The sequence below is a fragment of the Rhipicephalus sanguineus genome, chromosome 10, assembly GCF_013339695.2.
Source record: "Rhipicephalus sanguineus isolate Rsan-2018 chromosome 10, BIME_Rsan_1.4, whole genome shotgun sequence".
Classification (NCBI taxonomy): domain Eukaryota; kingdom Metazoa; phylum Arthropoda; class Arachnida; order Ixodida; family Ixodidae; genus Rhipicephalus; species Rhipicephalus sanguineus.
The window spans coordinates 111443277-111462876 of NC_051185.1; the positions used below are offsets into that span (position 1 = coordinate 111443277).

General features: G+C 43.0%; 1 protein-coding gene across 1 annotated transcript; it reads right to left on the bottom strand.

Annotated features, from left to right (window-relative positions):
- Window positions 1-1564: 1564 nt before the first annotated feature.
- LOC119372258 (uncharacterized) lies at window positions 1565-8726 on the bottom strand. The gene is made up of 2 exons (XM_037642735.2): window positions 8546-8726; window positions 1565-3642 (listed from the first exon to the last, which is right to left on the bottom strand). Exons 1-2 carry the CDS (start codon window positions 8609-8611, stop codon window positions 2185-2187), a joined length of 1524 nt encoding a protein of 507 aa, XP_037498663.1. The 5' UTR covers window positions 8612-8726; the 3' UTR covers window positions 1565-2184.
- Between the last annotated feature and the right edge of the window lie 10874 nt (window positions 8727-19600).

Genomic DNA, 19600 nt, shown 5'->3' on the forward strand with positions numbered 1-19600 from the left:
ACAGGCAATAGAGAGAACGCTTATATTGTATTCTTTTCTATTTTTCACTGTTGATAGTAGGGTATTGAGCATTCATTCATCTCAAAAGAAATGGGTCATACATTAAACTACCGTTCTTGTGTCACACGCATGATGCAATTGAATAAAGATATGTAAACTATCTATCTAATAAAGATATGACAAACAGGCGACAAACAGTCGTTGTCGACGACGCAAAGTCGGACTCATCTGATGTGCGGTCTGGAATACCACAGGGATCAGTCTTGGGTCCCCTGTTTTTTCTACTGTTCATTAATGACATAGTGCAACACATACCAGTTAAAATTCGGTTGTTTGCAGACGACTGCATACTCTACAATGAAATCCACAGCGAGGCAGATCAGGCTATCCTAAATTCATCTTTATCAGTTATAGCTACTTGGTGCTTAGAATGGCAAATGAGCATTAACCTCAGAAAAACAGTATCGATGACCATAACACGCAAACAGAAGTCGTTACCTTTTGTGTACAGCATTAATGGCCATAACTTATCGTCTGTCACGCAATATAAATACCTCGGTTTAGTGATCACGTCGGACCTTAGGTGGAGTAACCATGTAGCTCACATTAAAAAAAAGGCCATGAAGAAACTTGGATACCTGAGAAGAACCTTGGCTAAATCTACGAGCAATATAAAATTGTTGGCCTACAAGACATTCATAAGACCATTACTAGAATACGCTACTCCTGTCTGGGGCCCTTACACCCAATCAAACGTAAGCGAAATCGAAAACATACAGCGGAAAGCAGTCAGATTTATCTTTAATTCTTACCGTCGTCATACATCCGTCAGTGCTCTTTTACAGGACGCGAACCTCGAAACTCTAGAGATACGACGCTATCGAGACAGGCTCAAGATGTTATACCTGATTTATCGACAACATGTCAAAATAGATAGGGAATTGTATATTAAACCGTGTAGTAGGCGCCCAACCCGTTCATCTCATTCGTTCAAGTTAATCGAATACTCGTGCCGAACCAACATGTTCAAAAAATCGTTCTTCCCTCGTACAATCCATGAATGGAACGCATTGCCTGAAAATGTATTACAGAGCCCAACCATGTCGTCGTTTATGCACGCTCTCGCTCATCTATGACCGAGATGTTTCCTGTGGCGTCTGTCGCTTTCCAGATGGCGTGCGACATTGAAACAAAAGCCATTACACCCTTCTTATCGTTGTCGAGCAGACTACTGCGTGAACATGCGCTCTTTTGCACATTCTTCTCTTTTTTTTCCCCTTGTAGTTATTTTATTTGTCCTAAACTGAAACATTTTTTCACCCTGTGGTCCATGTATTTTCTTACCAGTATTTTCAACTGTATTATCGTGTGTGTTTTACTGGAACCTGTTGTTTCTTGTTTCACATACTGAAAAGATTGTTCAACACTGTTTTTAGTTTTATTTCACAGATTTGTTTGGAACCGTTCTCACAGATTGTTCAACATTTTTCTTTTGTGTACAATCCACTCCTGCCTATGGCTTGTAAAACAAGTTGGCAGTATTAAATAAATAAATAAAAAATAAATAAAACTCATTTATTTACAATACAGGCAGTTGCACATCAACACCACAGCACGTCAGCATATAATTACACACACAGTACCAGTTTTATAATAACAGTAAAAATGTCTTAAGCATGTACAAGTTTTTCAATATGGAAATCCAACAAACAGGTTCAATGCACATGTTTACAACAATAATCCCGTTAATAAATGAGCAAGTCACATAAGTAGTGCACCTAATGTTTGCATTTCATTACAGATCAATACAGTGTCATAAAAACAAAGAAAACACAAGAAGTAAATATTAGCTATCGTTCAGAAAACTGGAAGTTTTCAGAATTATAAATAAGTAAACTATTTTCTTAACTATTTATTACATCTTCCAATAACTTTAAAAATCAGACTGCAACACACCTAGGTTGTTCCACTCAAGAACAACACAATAAAAAGAATAAGTGAAAAGTGTCATTATTACAAACTCAAGTATGCTTATTTCACAAGAGCAAACAATGTCACGTCATTGAATACAAAATGACTTGTTATTGAATTGAAAACAAAATGAGCTGTATCAACAGTAACAAATGACAATTCAGTGTAGGGCAATCAGTTGTTTTTTGTTTTTTTTCCCCTGTCCTATGTCACTTAAAGGTTACTTGGCTCCAGCCCAGCAAGAAGGTCAGATTGAAAGTTTGTCAGTATTGCTGCTACAGTCCATATTTGATTAATGAGTGGTGCCAATGTTAGAGGAATGGGGCGGTCGAAAATGTGAAAGGATTTAATGCGGTTAATACTTCTTTCAGCGTGAATCCTCAGTGAGGCTATCTCCCGAGTCTCGTCCACCTTCACTTTAGGTAGCTTTCCCTCATGCAGAAAAGGAGGCAGGTTTAAATCGACACCTTTCTCTTCTAGGAGATCATCAATTCTGAATCCCTTGTCTGCCATGACTACGTCTCCTTGACCAAATTCAAGGTTAAGAAAGCCACTTTGTATGACACATTCCCTGTCTGACATAGAACCTGCGAATAACTCTGATACATATGAGACCAGACCGTTTGGCGTAGTGCCGACTAGTCCTTTGAAGGTGTTTGTTGATTTGTATGCAGAGTATGTGCTGGACTGCAATGCCAGGGAACTAGGCACTGTGCACAAGACTTCTGTTGCTTCCAAAATAACTCTCGTTGCCGAGTGCTTTCCCAGAAATGTAGCAGGCATTGTTTCGTCTATCATGTGTCGTGGTGCCCAGAGAGGCAACTTCACTAGTTTAAAATACAGCCTGTTAATCCATGATGAGCATATGCTTGACACGGTTGCCTGTGAGATGTTGAACCTATGCGCTAGATCCTGCTCAAAGAGACCTAGCCGAAGCCTGACAAGAACTAGAAATAGTTCATTCCCTTTACTTAGTTTTCTTTCTCTTCCATAACTTGCTGTCTCAAGCTTTTCAGAGAGGGCTGTATCACTGTGGCCATTGGGACAAGCATACTCAAACAATGCAACGAAATGGTCATAATCAGGGAGGCCAGTATAAAACATAAATTCCTCACTGCTCTCCCTAAATCTGCTCAAACAAAATGGAACATGCTTTCTTTTTTCTTCCTCAATCACTTTAGTTAATATGGCTCTTTCTTTGGCAAGCTCTTCTCTTAGACGGCTGCACTGCTGCTTTAGTACGCTGATCTCCGATGCCTCTGCAAGTTCCTTGGTAGTCTCTTGCCCAGTATGTGTCTCGCAGTCCTCTTCAGGTGACAGCATGTCTGTAGATTGAGCAATATCCGCACCTTCACGGTCTGAAACTTCAGGTTCACGTTTTTGCATTGAATGTGGCTGCACTGGGCACTTTTTCACCCTCTTGGGCAAAGGTTCTCGCTTCTTCGGTGGCTTCTTGTTAGACGATGAAAATGCAAACACCGAAGGCACAGCTGTATCACGGAGAATGTGCCACCCACTTACGACATGGGGTATGAAATCGCATGCTTTGAAGTGCTTGCTGCACACTTTTTTGTTCTTGTTGATAGTGAACAAAGGTTCCTCATCCCGCTTGATTGCAATGAGCCATCTCTTGCGGAGCTGTGGATCTCTTGGAAATGCATGAAAGGATACCTGGAGGGCAAGTATATATATATTTATAAGAACTTATTCAAGAAATTGTATTGTGAGTATAGTTTCATTCAGAGCTGATTCCCTATAGTATGCGCAGAAAGAAACCATGTGAAGGCAGTGGTGCCATTTTATTACACCATATATATTGCCTGAAAAGTTTCTCTTTTGTTTTTTCTCATACATGCAAGACATTTCACGAAAACGATTCAAAATGCTCCCGTAGACTATCACTGTTACTAAGCATTCTTAAATCGACAAGATGTAAAATACAGGTATAAATTAGTATAAATTAAGTTGTTTTCACAGCTTTTTGTCATGAGTTTTGCACTCAAGTGAGACGAAACAATGTAAAATAAATAATTCTTAATTCAGATTTTTTGTGTTTATCATTGCATGAGCTGTTTCACAATGTCAGACATGTAACTCCCAATATGCTATATGCTGGTCGAAGGTACCTTGCACATATGCTGAAAATCCACTCGTACCAAAATACTTCTGTTTGACGTTTTATTGCCAAAACATTTATTTTTATCTAGATGTGCCCTTGAAACAAAAATGACCACAAGAACCAGTAATATATTTCATATAATGATATTCCTGTATGTGCTATGGCTGACTAGTTTTTATGATAATGCATGCGTTAAATTTTCTAAGGAAAACATAAAGGCTTGCATTTTTGTTCATATGTAAGAAACAGCATTATTGCAATGGTGATATACACATTTAGCCTTTTTTTTTCGTGCACATCCAGTATTACCTTGAAGTGGTGCCATACTAATGCATTGAACCGTTAATAATAAGATGTGCGAATTTTTGGATATATTTATCATGCATCACAGATACCTCAGTCAATTTCACAAAAGGTAATTTTGCTAAACGCGTTGTGAAGAGGTTATAAAATTTCCAAAAAGTCACAGCATAATGCATCTTCACAGCATAACACGAAGAATCATCGGTGAAGATGACTCTACAGTCCAGCAGTCTAAAAACGCCGTGCCAACACAAGATTGTGTTTGACAATCTGGCTGCACTTACTGCTGTTTACACGTGTTTCCATAGTGTGTGCCTTTTTCCTTTGTGTACTAGAGTTGCAGCATATTGCTCTGTGGGATGGCGATAAAGTAATCCACCGAACCATAAGCGCATGTTCGCAGCGTACGCTTGTTGAGGAACGCAAGAAAAAAGTGCGCGTGTGTGGGGGGTTATGACCATACGCGGTATGTGCGGACGATATATGTAGGCCGCGCATACTCTACACTGCAAAACTGGTGGAGGGCTGCGCTTTTACGCTGACAGCATTGCATATGTGTACAGCATTGGGGATAGGTGGTTATGCTATTCAACGTATATAGGAGGTTGCATATGTTTCTTCTGTTTGTAAGTTTATGTTCTGAGTGAATGCTGCACGATGCAATTTTACAGAGACATGCGGCTAGACGCTGGCACAGGATATACATTAAACTTCGCTGCAATTAAAGCGACGTATGTGCCAAATGCGGCACAACTATTCTCAAGATTAGGCTCATTTTAGGCCATCCAAGTATGCATGTTTATTCTCCCGAAACGTCGCTTAGTTTCGTCCGTGAGCAGCAACGAGAAGCAAGCATGTGATCGATGCTCGCTCCTGTGTGACATCCGTATCATGGTGATAGATTAGGAGAGGTGGCCAAATGGTGCCGCTTTGCTGCTTGACCAATGTGCTGCGCATTACGTGAAAGCTGTCGAGCTGCCGTTGCTTTGCATATGATGGCAACAGGGGTACCCCGGGCCCATTTCTACGTAATACGTAGCCAGTGGGCGTCGCGAGCATACCAACTGTACCTTTAGATCATGTGAGAACGAGCTTCGCGTTGTAGTGCCGTTCATACGAGAGGTCTTCAACAACAATGAATAGCACCGTCGCTAAAAACGAATATTTCGTGTTGATGTAAGCTTGTAGCACGACTTCAGACATGTCGTCTATTCCTTGTTTATTTCACTATTTATTTATTTTGCTGCATACAGATTGGTACACAATCGACTAAGAAAAACAAGATGGCTTTCACCTTCGAGTCGGCTCGAAGATGGGACACCGCGAACAGTAAAAACGCTAGTTCTATATTATATAAAAACAAGGAACACAATTTGAATAAAGTATTTGCTAAACATGAGAACAATATACTGAAATATAAATAAAATTTAAAGCACTTTACAGTATATTTTGGTCATCCTGTACACGCGCGTCCTTTGTGATCGGCGCTGTGTCGCTCGCGTCGATATTACAGGGGCAATTAGAAAGTTTTAAGCTTCACTGAGCCTGGTACACTCATTTTTCAGCGCAAAGTCGGTAGACAGCCACTAAAAGCTAATAAAAACACAAACGTTATAAAACCAGAAAATACTGCTATGATAAAAGGGTCTTTTTTTGCACAACGAAAACTTGCGATGCGCATCTGGCCAACGCCTCCTCTAGAAAGATGCCTGCCACGTAGCTCCTGCCCTACCCTTTCCCTCCTTCACCGTTTCTAATGAGGGCAAAATGGTCAGTTCTTGGGCTAGTTGGTTTGACATCTTGCATAGGGGAGCGCGGATTTGGTTTGAAAGGAAGACAACACGACAGAAAGGACGCTCACTTGCAACTTAGTTTATTCTAAAAAAATTTCTCACCAAGAAAGCTAAGGCACAGGCGACTTCACAACAGCCACTGTCACACACACACGCACACACACACACACAAAATTTTGAGTGTGAGAGTGGCTGTTGTGAATGCTTTCTTGGTGAGAAGTTTTGTTAGAATAAACTTAGTTGCAAGTGAGCATCCTTTCTGTCGTGTTGTCTTCCTTTCAAACCAAATCCGCGCTCCCCTATGCAAGATAATGGATGGATGCTATGAGCGTCCCCTTTATAACGGGGCGGTGACATGTCTGCCACCATGCTCGAAGAAAAAAGAAAAACTTCCTTGTTTCATGCTGGCCTAATACCTTGTCTACATTGATTAAATCTATCTTATTATACCAAAAAAATTTATAAATTCACGGTCTATCTCTCTGCCTCTTAAGGCAGAATGACCTTATTCCCCCCCCCCCCCATTATTTATTTTTGTACTTTATCTCTACTCTTCTGCCACCAATACTCTAACCGTCTCTTACTTATTTCTATCGTGGACGTGTTCAGCTTTCCATTGTTGTCCCTAAAACCCAAGGCTTCCTGTAGACTCGTGCCCACAAGTATACCTGGGTGAATATCGCCACATTCAATCAGTACATGTTCCATCGTTTCCTTAGTTCCCCCGCAGCATGTACAGTGTTCGTCTTCGTTACTGAATCTCGCTTTATAACTTCGCGTTCTAAGGCAGCCCGACCTTGCTTCAAACAGTAAAGCGCTTCCCCTTGAATTATCATAAAACCTTTCCCTCCTTATTTCGTTTTTTCCCTTTCGGTAGTTACTCAGAGTCGGCTTCTTTTCCATCGCTGTCATCCAATAAGTCCTCTCCGCCTCCCTGACCTTCCGCTCAATGCTCCCTGTTGCCATATCACCCGCACTGCTAGCCGTATATTTACTGGTGAGCCTCCTAGTTCTCTTTCTCCACTGCGTGTCAACGCTTTTTCTATACAAATACCTGAAAACCTTCTCTGCCCATCTACTCTTCTTCATTTTCCTCAGCCTCTCTTCGAATCTCATTTTGCTCTGAGCTTCCCTCACTTCAAAGCCTGTCCATCCCATATCACCCTTTACAGCCTCAATTGTCGTCCTCCTGTGAGCGCCCAACGCGAGGCGGCCCACCGTCCTTTGATTTACATCCAATCCTGATTGTACCTCTGACTTCATGCAAACCACTGAGTTCCCAAATGTAAGCCCCGGGACCATCACACCCTTCCACAGCCCTTGAAGCACCTCGTACCTATGGTATCCCCATAAAGCTCTGTGCTTCATAATTGCAGCATTCCTCTTTCCCTTTGCTACCGCTGCTTTCTCTTGTACCTCCATATATCTATCCCCCTCATTTACCCATACTCCGAGGTACTTGTACTCGCTTACCCTCGGTATTTTTTGGCCCTGTATGAAGACCGCATGGTCTTCGTGATCATTGAATAATAATAATGAGGGCAGTAGCTGGCGATCCTTGCGGTGGCCGCTTGCAACACACATTTGCGCATGCGCACATTACCCCCCCTCGACGTCACACCCAGTGGTCACACTACACCAGCCCCATTGAAAACAATAGGGCAGTACGCGGCGCCATCTCTCGACAAGCGACCACAACTCAAGGCAGGACGGCTACAATGGGATAGCCAGCGACGCCGCAGGCATCTTTCTAGAGGAGGCGTTGGTCTGGCCCATTAAATCGTTCCGTCACCTGTTGACTGTTCCGAGAAACTCTTGAGGTTCGGCTAGGAGCTTGCGGCACTCGTTTGGCCACCAAACCACCGTGGTCAGATGTACGCTAAAAATCCTTTAGAAATACGCAGGCAGACTCTTTGTCAGTGGTTGTTCGCTAAGTGTAGCTTTTTTGGCAGGGAAGGAGGCAGGGTTCTGTTTGGTGTCGCAGAAGTCTGTTGCCAGATTGAGAAGCGCGAAGCGGCTCGTGGGTCGCGCCCCAGTGACACGGGCACACCACGGACGCTGGCAAAATACTGAGGAGGGCGAAGCGGCTCGTGGGTTACGTGCGCCCCAAAGACACGGGCACACCACGGACGCTGGCAAAATACTGAGAAGGGCGAAGCGGCTCGTGGGTTACGTGCGCCACAGTGACACGGGCATACCACGGACTTCTGCGACACCAAACAGAACCCTGCCGAAGGAGGCAGCCAACTAAAATGCGCGGCAAAATGAGAAACGAAGCTAAACGGCGCTTTTCCACGCGCCAACAACAGCTCTGAACACGCACAATACCAATAATTCATGTGGTTAAAAACACTGTTACCTTGTTCCCGGCGTTGTCGCGACAACCTCGTTGCGTGCACAACGGCACGCAGCAGTCAGCAGGCATCGCAGGACTACGGCATAGATGGCATAGACAAAAACGTTGGAATAGACGCAACCAGAGCCTGTGCTAACCTGTGCTAACTAAACCAACTAAATGTCGAGATGCATGCCGAGGCGCGCGACGTACAGTTTCGTTTTCACGCCCAGCAAAAGATGGCGGACCGAGCTTACTAGGAGAAGTTTAAGTGACTGTTCGTGGGATAAAATATACATGCTTGTATTATATAAGAAAGAAAAAAAGAAAGAATAACTATCTATCCGAACCGAATACAAAACAGAAACTCATCGCGAGACGGCGCAAAAAGCGCATGGTGCGTAAAGCCCCTTGATCTAGAAAGTAGCGACACTCTCCTCCGCGCGCGCGTTTTCCTCCTCAATTCTCCTCGGATTTCTCCCCTCCCCTGGCCGGCGCGCTGCGCACGGCACGCTGAACCCTCCACCGGCTCGCCGCAGCCGCATTAAAATCACTGGGCGCGCTTGTTTAAACGGCCCCTTGAAGCGTCAAATGAGAACCTGTTTCTTAAGCAATAGTCATGACGAAAGTGGGCTTCCGATAGAACAAAGTGACAAATATATTTTTAAAGACGCTTACGTATATTCGAAAAAAAAAAAATGAGTATATCAACTGGCGGCTGAGCGGTTTACCTTCCCGTCGCCGCCTCGGCTGTGCGTAACGCGGAGGTGTATTAAGCGCATATAATGTAACCAGCATAAAAGTATAGGCGAGAATTTTTTTCATAATTGTGGTCTTGATGAGCTAAAAGAAGGCACCCAAGAAGGAATGTGGTGGTTTACTTAAATTGGGCCAAATGACTGAGCCCGAAGCCTTTTTGTGTCAATGCCGCTGTCAGACACGCACGCACGCACACGATGCATGCACGCAGGCACACACACACGCTTATACACACGTGATAAGGACACGCACATACGTACACACACGGACATGCATACACACGCGATACAGACACGCACACACATAGATACACACGATCATACGCACGGGATACAGGCACGCACGCTCATGCACACGCAATATAGATACGCACATACATACACACGCGCGTACACACGTGTTACAGACACACGTGCGTGGACATGCGAACAGACACGCACGCACTTACATACACATGTGCATACACACGCGATATAGACACGCACGCATACATACATACGCGCGATACAGACACGCACGCTCATACATACATACACACGCGATACAGACACGCACGCACATACATACATACACACGCGATACAGACACGCACGCTCATACATACACTCGCGATACAGACACGCATGCATATACATACACACGCGATACAGACACGCGCGCACATACATACACACGCGATACAGACACGCACGCACATACATACACACGCGATACAGACACGCACATACATACATACACACGCGATAGACACGCACGCACATACATACACACGCAATGCAGACACGCACGCGCATAAATACACACGCGATACTGACACGCAGTCACATACATACACACGCGATACAGACACACACGCACATACACAGCGATACAGAAACGCACGCGCATGCACAAGTGATACAGAGTATACAGACACGCACGCGCAGGCGCACGCATACACATACGTGCGTACACGCACAAACACCGCGAATACACAAACGCACGCACATGCACTCACACGATAACACGTGCGCACACGCACATACAAACGCAGGCGCACATCCCAGACAACGCAATGACGTCCTTTGGATACACCTAGGATGCGCTGCCTAGGATGTGTGGGAAGTTCAAAGGATGTCCCAAATAATTCCCGGAAACCTCCTGGAAGCCTCCAAAATGAGACAAAAAACGGGATCCATAGGACTTCCTCCCCATAGGACATCTCGGGATTTTGTTGGGATTAGATTTGGATGTTGCACATTCCATTATCAGTACATGCGGCATTTAAAGGGCACATGCTAGTTAATAGAAAGAACTGTTTTTTTGAAAGTCTTACATTTCTTTCAATGTTCTTAAAACCCCTGCAGCAATGCAATTCACTCCTGCTTTTTCATGTGACTGTAGGCCTATAATATGTTCAGTGGTTCTGTTGCTTTCTTCTTTGCTTATTTTCCAAATCTTGAAAACACTGCAAACACTGCTGCAAGGGCAGAACCCCACACATCTGCCTACAGAGCACTTTGCATGTAGAAGTTCCCAATGTAAAATAGAAGAACAACAGATCTTGCCCTATGTGTTTCACTTTCAAGCCTGAATTAAAGAACAGCTTGAAGACGCTTTCAAGCACAGGTAAAGGAGCCAATGATAAAAGCTCTGAATTCCATGATCCTGCAACAGTTCTAGAACAGAGATGAGTACAGAAAAAGGAGTAGGATAAGTGCAACACATCCCATACTTTTCTGAAGATGGCTAAAGTTAAGCGTGTTCAGACAGAAAAATGAATTTTTAAAATACTCCGAGTATTTCTGGATTTGTTGTAAATGTATGACACTTGTTAATTGTCACACTATAACTTAGACAATATATAGTTCATGCGAATAGAAGTTTGAATTCTTTATTTTACTGCACATTTGCCATGCATAAAGGGCACGCATATATATAATTAGGAAACATTCTCCTCACTGGAACTGTTAATACACAGCTTAAAGTAATCATTTTCTTTCTCTGATGTTCCCTTAGCCTAACTGAAGTTTTGATTTCCTGAAACACAATATCTTTACTAGCACACTCAACTTGCTTAATTCTCATCTACTAATGCTGAATTCAGGGTTGTATTTGCTTGCTCGGATGCTTTTGCGATTACTGCATGGGCACTTTATGAACAATGTACTATGTAGTGGACCTGATTTTAGCATTATACTATTGGTGCAGTTAATTACTCTTTGCTCTTAAATCTACAGGCAGCGTGCAAGTAAGAAAATTAAGTCTTAGGAAACAAAAAGTTCAGTTCAGCACAGGAAACAATGCACCAGAAAAATGATGGCACTGAATATGGCGTACATAAACAAGAAACGACAAAGAAGGAATGAAACAGTGGTGAAAAAAAAACACAAATTTTAATACACGCAATGCAGAGAATTTGCAACAAATAACTGACCTTCAGGATTATCTTATTAGTTGAAAAAAAAAAGAAAGAAACTATTTTTGTTGCTTTATTCTTTATTCAAAGGTTACCCCGCATTGCCCAAAGGCGTTACAGCAGGGGGGTTACAGAAACGACATAAACAATTCTTCGTTCTTACAGCACACTTGCATGGCAGACAATCCATTCCACTCTTGAACAGTTCTAACAAAAAAAGAGTTCGCGAACAGGTTCGTCCTGGTGCGTAATTCTCTTATTTTAAAAACATGGTCAGTTCTAGATGAACGGTAATGAGGTTCCTTAAAGTATTTTTCTTTATTAATTCCTGTTTTATCATTATATATCTGAAAAAAGAACTTCAGTCGCAGCTTTTGCCGACGCGAGGAAAGCAGTTCCCACCCAAGTTCATTTTTCATCTGAGTGCAGCTCTCCCCTCTCTTGTACCGTCCCAAGACGAACCTGGCCGCCCGGTTTTGAATTTTTTCAATTTTATCAATCAATGTGGCTTGCGAAGGATCCCACACGGCACAAGCGTATTCCAGTATAGGTCGTATACATGTTAAATAGGCTGTCTTTTTTAAGTGCAGTTCCGAAGTTTTTAAATTACGTTGGATAAAGTTTAGCGCCTTTCCAGCTTTATAAACCACATCATCTACATGCGCATTCCACGAGCAGTCGGATGACAAGACTACCCCTAGGTATTTATAACTATCTGCTCTTTTTAGACGTTCATTGTTTAAAGTATACTCTGTTTCCATTGGTTTCCGCTTCCTTGTAAAAGAGACATGGACACACTTTTTATTATTTAGGTTCATTTTCCACGTAGAGCACCAATCTTGAACATGTTCCAAATCAGTTTGCAGTTGGGTAAGGTCTCTGTCATTCTTTACTTGTCTATACACAACACAATCGTCTGCAAACAATCTAATATGTGATGAAATACCTGCTGAAATATCATTTATGTAAACTAAAAATAAAAGTGGCCCTAAAACTGAACCCTGTGGAACTCCCGATGTCACATCAACATAATCAGAGCTTTTGCCGTTTAAGATGACGCATTGCCGGCGCTGGCACAAATAATTTTCAATCCAATTTAGGACAGCAGAATATATATTTAGTAATTTAAGTTTGTTGCAGAGGAGTGAATGTGTTACCGTGTCGAATGCCTTGCGGAAATCTAAGAAGATGCAGTCAGTTTGCCCCCCTGAATCAATGGTGGATACCAGATCATGATAAAATTCAACTAGTTGTGTGGTGCACGACAACCCCTTTCGGAACCCATGTTGAACATTAGTTAATATATTGTTTTCAGTGAGGTGTTTCATGATTCCAGAGTAGAGAATGTGTTCCATTACCTTGCACACTATTGATGTTAGAGAGATTGGTCTGTAATTCCCAGCATCCTTTTTCGATCCTCCCCTGTGGATTGGAACAACATGGGCAGTTTTCCAATCAACAGGTAGGAGGCCTGATTTCAAAGATTGTTTATAAATTATGTGCAAGTAAAGAGAGATTGGTTCGGCGCACCGTCTCAGAATACGCGGAGAAATCGCATCTGGGCCAGTTGCTTTCGTTTCGTCTGTTTGCTTTAATAGCTTTTCAATGCCACTTACGCTGAACTCAATTGGGTTCATTGGAGGTATGCTACTGGCGTCGAACGAATAGGCAAAGTCCTGTATTGGCAACAAGATAGATTTAAAATAGTTGTTCAAATAATTCGCCTTCTCTCCATCATCTGTGATAGTTTTGTTATTATAAACAATTTCATTTATACCGACACTCTCAGAACCGCAACTCTTGATATATTGCCAGAAATGCTTAGGATTTGCTCTCAGCGTGTCGTTCAAATTTTTAAAATAGACGCCTCTGGCATTTTTTATACCTTTTTTGTACTCTTGCGTAATCTGAAATAACTTTTGATAGTGGCTAGTCCGTTTAGTTCGTTTGAATTTAGCGAATAACCGCTTTCTCTTATTTCGCTCAGCAGCATGACAGAACCAGGTCATCACGGCCTTCTCCACATCCTTCAAGGTCGCATTCGGGTTTCGGATGTCATTAGTCAACACGCCTGCATGCATAGAAGCGAAACTATCGTTCCTATAAGTTTTGTACACCACACAAAACTTGGGTGGGTATGGCACTCTTCTAGAAGTTAAGGCAGCTGCGCATGTGTGGTGCCAAGCCTGTAGGAAGTGCGGAGCTGGGCAGCCTTCTTTGTTTCTTTTCGGTTTTCTCTTTCTTTCCGCCTCTCTTTTTTTTTTCTCCTTTTACGTCTTGCTGTCTTTTCTTCTCTTTTTATTTTTATTTATTCGTTCCTCTCTATTTCTTTCTCTTTCTAATTTTCTTTCTTTTTCCTGTTCTTTCTCTTTGTCTATTTCTCGCTTGCTTCCTCTTTTTTTCTATTCTTTTACATGGTTCTGCCTGCGTAATGCCAAGCAACGGCAGCATATGACAGCCCGGGCCCTAATGTGCTCCACACTTAATATCATCATCAAGGCGCTCGAAGAACAAGAAGACCTCCTTGGTGCGAGCACGCGCTCATTACGCTACAGATGGCTATGCTATACGCGGTTTTGCCTGCATTATGCCAAGCGATGACAGCATACGGCAGCCCTGGCCTCAAAAGTACTACACACTTAAAAACTGACAGTAAATACCAGGACTAATTGCAGCAAAGTATAAATAGACAACCTAGCTATATTGAGTATACTGCTTGACAGAAGATTTCAAAAAAAGCTAAGTTATATCAAGCTTGCTACACCTGACTCACCGCACATCAGCTTGCAGAGGTGCAGTTCACAAAATTTTTTTCCCTTTGTGCCAAACCAACTGAAGCCCACTGCAGCATTCCAGCTGAGGAGGGACTGCAGTACACATGTTCTTTTCTGTTTCGTCGAATCTCCCCCTTGTACAGCCATGCGCTTTTTCTGTTAAAAGGAAACAAGAAGATATACAGCCAGAAAGATACATTGGGATCCAGTTTGCTTTGAATGTTTTGCAACCTAAATAATCTTGTGGTAATAAAGAAATACAAGCTGGCTTCTAGCTTTACTTAAATTCTTTAGAACTGTCATACGCAGCTAGCTATGTAAAAATTCAACAGTACGTCATTAATCAGACTGTCATAAGTAATATTCCCATGAATTTATAAATGCCTAGTCACTCTAGCATGCTGTAGTTACAAGACAGGCAACATTATACTGAGCTTAGGCCATGAAGCAGAGAAATTACCATTTGATCATGAGCTTGGCTGTCTGTCTCGAGCTTCTCCTCATACGCAAGAACATCCGCCACATTCGAGAAAGGCAGGTCTGGGAGGCCATGAGGGTGCGGAGCTGCACTGTCGGCATTACTTAGCAGCTCGTTGAAATATTGCGAATGGGCTTGCTGGGTGTGCTTCATGCTATTTAACATTTGTAGTATCTTTTCCATGAAGGCTGAAAAAGAAGTGATGGCATCAGTGTTATGAAAGTTTTCAGTTCAGCACTATGTCTAAGATGAAAAACTACCGCAATGATTCGAACATAGCCAGGCTTAAGGTAACTATAGGTATGTAATGTTCAAAGTGGTTTGCTTTTCCAGGTAGCTATAGGTCAGCCTATAGCTTTAAAACTTTTCAGTGCATTATATGGCAACACATGGAAAAAAAAACGGTCATGAACATTGCTGAGAGTTACTCGTAGGAGCGCTAACAGCAAAGCATGAGTCTTCTTTGCAATAAGAATTGTTAGGGTTTTACGTTCCATACCATGACATGATTATCGTAGCCAAAAATTTTGACCACCTGGAGTTCTTTAACATGCACTGAAATCTACGTACAGCCTTCTTTGCAGTTTTTGCGACACTGGCTTGGTGATAACAGTGTAAGTGAGGATCTACGATTTTATCAATGCTGCAGCAGCACCACGAGTACAAATGTTTTATAAGTTAGATTTACCAGCGCAAAAAAGACAGGACATTTAGGAAGGACAGACACATATAGCGTTGCTGTGTCCTGTCTTTTGTACTCTGGTAAATCGATCTTAATCATGAACCAACTCGCCCAAGCAGCCGTTTTAGCAAAGTTTTATAAGTCACCGCTTGCACACTAGCAACCATCGTTGCTCAAATGCCGAAGCATGCTCCCCCCCCCCCCCCCCTAAAGAAGAAAGAAGGGATAAACTGCACCACTGACTTATGGTTAGACTGACAGAAAGCTGAGCTAGTTTGTAGGTACTCATATTAAAGAGACAGGGCGTGCGAACGCGGACACAAGAGAGAAGCCAAGATGTCAAGGCGTTTGTGGTGTCTTGAGTTCCCTCTTGTGTTCATGTTTGCACGCCCTGTCTCTTCAACATGACTCATGGTAGTGTGTCACTGTGTCACAACGACAATGGGAAAGTATGTTATGTCAGCAGCAACATAAAATTTTTTTTCATTTGTGCTACGTGGCTGCGGCATAAGGGAGGGTAATGAATGCTCACACTAATACTATTATCATGAAACCAGAGCAAGGTGAGGCAGACTGTGCAGAAGCTATGCTGTTTGCGTTTCTATTTATGCTGATACATAGCATATATGAAGAAAATAGGACACTGCCCAGATACACGAGCTCAAGAGATCGAGGTGGAGCAATACAGCAGGCTGTTACATTGCTTGAAAACAAATCGTATTACTGGTGACAGTCATTGTAAGATGGGTTCTGCCATAATTTTTTCCATCATGAGGCCAGCAACCCAACTAAAAAAACTAAGCTGATTTAGTGCTAAGAATATCGCCTTCCGTTTCCAACACGTTACAATAAAAAACAATGCTAGTGGAATTAATTTCACTCTTCTGGGCATGCATTATCACATATGTGAATAGTCCATCTACAGTACAAAGGAAACATTTGCCTCAAGTAAACATGAAGCAAAAAAAAACACATAAACAAGAGTGCAATTTTTCCCTTAGTATTAATAGGACCCAAGGACACTGAACAGTATGAACTGTAACCATTAAAGAAGGTGAATGACATACCGAGCACTTGTGGGTCTGTTTGTGACCTTGTAGCCCCGGTCAGATATGCGGGTCCTGGACTGTACGGTGAATCTGAACATAATTGACACCACAAGTTAACATCTAGAGTTACACAGACAGGCAGACAGAGATAAAATAGATACAGAGACAGATAGGCAGGCTCAAAACACCTGAAGTGGGCAAAGAATTCTCAATTTAACGAGTAAATGTAAATAAACTACAGCAACATGCAATAAGACATCAGAATGACATACCAAGCATGCTCGGTTCCATGTGTGGTCATGCAGCCACAGCAAGAGTTATAGCACAATGACTGTACAACAAAACAAGGTAAAAACTGGAAACATTGCATAACAGCAACGTATTGATGTATACCCCATAAATGACATACCATGGGATTGCAATTCCGTAAAAGAGTTGGCAGCTTCCAACATGTGCAAAGCACCTAAAACATAGAAACCATAGTTTGCAGGGGCGTAGCCAGGGGGGGTTGGGGGGGTTGAACCCCCCCCCCCCCGCCCCCGAAATTTTTCAGTTTTGCTTGCGTATATATACACGCACACATACAAACGCACGCACGAACATACATAAAGTATGGTTGAACCCCCCCCCGAAAAGATTTCTGGCTACGCCCCGGATAGTTTTCACTCCACCTTGCCGCACAATGCAAAAGCAAAAAGCACATACCCAACCGCAGCAAGATAAAACATTGCTATGTGAAACTGCAGAATGACATACCAAGCATGCGTGGTTCCGTGTGTGGCCTTGCAGCCGCAGCAAGAGTTGAGGATACTGGTATGTGCGATGAGCCTGAACATAAAACAGACCACAGTCATTGGGCACATGGTAAACATGTCCGAGAGCAGATTGAAGCCCTTCACACAAACCAAAATGACAATAATGTCCAGAATCCAGCAGTAGTGTGACATTTGCCACTCTTGGTGTGGACAAAAGCGCCCTGGCGCTACTTGGTAGCTCACAAAGGCAAGAATACGAGCGAGGAACCTTTAACAGATTTGTGACGGCATCGTGAGGCACACTTGACTCTAAGCTTCATTGTCATAGGTCTTCTCTCAACGATGCTATATCCAGTTCTTTCAATATACTTGAGTTAGAATCCGTTGCAGTGTCCTGCTGTGTAAGGCATCTGTGGCACCCGTCGGGTTCCACGGGAACGCTGTGCATGTTGTCACCAGTATGGTGCCCCTAGTCGCAAGATTCCAGCATGCCGCCATAAATGCCGGCACTCGCAACTTGGCCGAGCGAACGGTTCAGAGATGGTTCGGGAACTTCTGGCTGATTGGAGGTAAAAGCGACACGTGAAAGATTCTCCTCCGCGTTAAAACATTCGCCAGCAGCTACCAATATTGCGCGCACATTGGCCTGCACGGCGTGACTGATCAGCAGTCGATCTCGACATGGAAGCCATGTTTAGGTGACTATAAGCGTAGTAAACCACTTGGTAAACAACGTGGTAACCGGTAAACTCCCTTGTGTCGTGCTGTTTAAGCGGGTGACGTCTAAAATATAGCATCGCACTGCACATTACAAAAGGCAGATGCACACAACAAACGTGGAATAATGATAAATGCAACGATGACTTACTCTCGTATTCGCTTTCCATGGCGCGCGCTTCCCGCCAAGCGTATGCAAGCTCTAAAGATAAAAAAACAGGGCCAACACACGTGTATCTTCACGCTTGACAGATCAAAAAACAGTAGGAAAACAACACTTACCTTCGATTACAACCAGCTTCGCGAACCCAAATTTCAGATTGCGCGCGAATTGTAACTGTTGTAACCGCACGCACCGCACGCAGAGAACACGCTTCAAATGCGGAACTATAGAAACAAATCGCAGCCACAGCCGTGTTGTCGTAATGCTGTCGTACATATAATGAGCATAAAATAAAAGAAAAAGTTAAGAAACTACAGCGCACTTCAATTACGAATTACAAATCTTTTGTTTTCATAATTTTTCGCCTGCCCACTTAAAAGCAGTGTACATGTAAAACGATACATTCGAAGAGCTGAAACCGAAACTGATCGCCGCTTCTCGAAAGGAGCACACAGGAAGGTTAGTTTTAGATGGGACGGTTTCAATCCCCATTAATGTTTAACTATATTGGACTTTTTCGTGTGCCATCGGGGCTAAGTACGTTGAAACAGTTTAGTGAGCAAGGTTGATCGCATGTATATATGTGGTTCCGAAAAACGCGCAGCACATCAGCACATCACGCAATATACTATGTCGTTGCTCAAGGCGGACGTGCTTTAATTAAGGCCTGCACGAAAGAATAATTAGTATGCAAAACTTCAGCAAACAAGAGCCGTTATGTGTTCTCGCCTGTTTAATTAATACATGTTAATTATTTGTGAAGGGTTGCGCAAGTCTCATATATGTATTGGTGCGATTTTAAGCAATGATCGCTGGAAATGTACATTATTAATTCATGAAGACAACATGCATATATGTGTGCTAATAGGAGTAAGTAGATTAAAACGCGTGTGTTGATATGAGGCATGCAAGCATCCACCCATTCATGTCCTCTTTTGGGATGTTTAATGGACATCCGTTCGCTGAAGTCTACGGGACACCCATATGACTTCCTTTATTGGATGTGGGACTTAGGTACTTGTTTGGGACATCCTTAGGACTTTTCGTGTTGTCTGGGATATGCGCACATACAAACACGCATACAGCTGCACACACCCGTACACAGGCGCCTGGAGGGTTCATGGCGGGCGTGAGCAGCTGAAAGCGCGCGAAGTTTGCTTGCGCTCGCTTCTCGTGACGTCAGGGTCACCTGACTGGGAGCTATCGCGCGTCGCAGCCATTCAGCGTTGCGGATGTGCCGGATCCGCGAAACAGAGGGTGAAAAAAGAGGAGGTTGGCGGCGCGGCGAGGATGAGCCGGCGTGG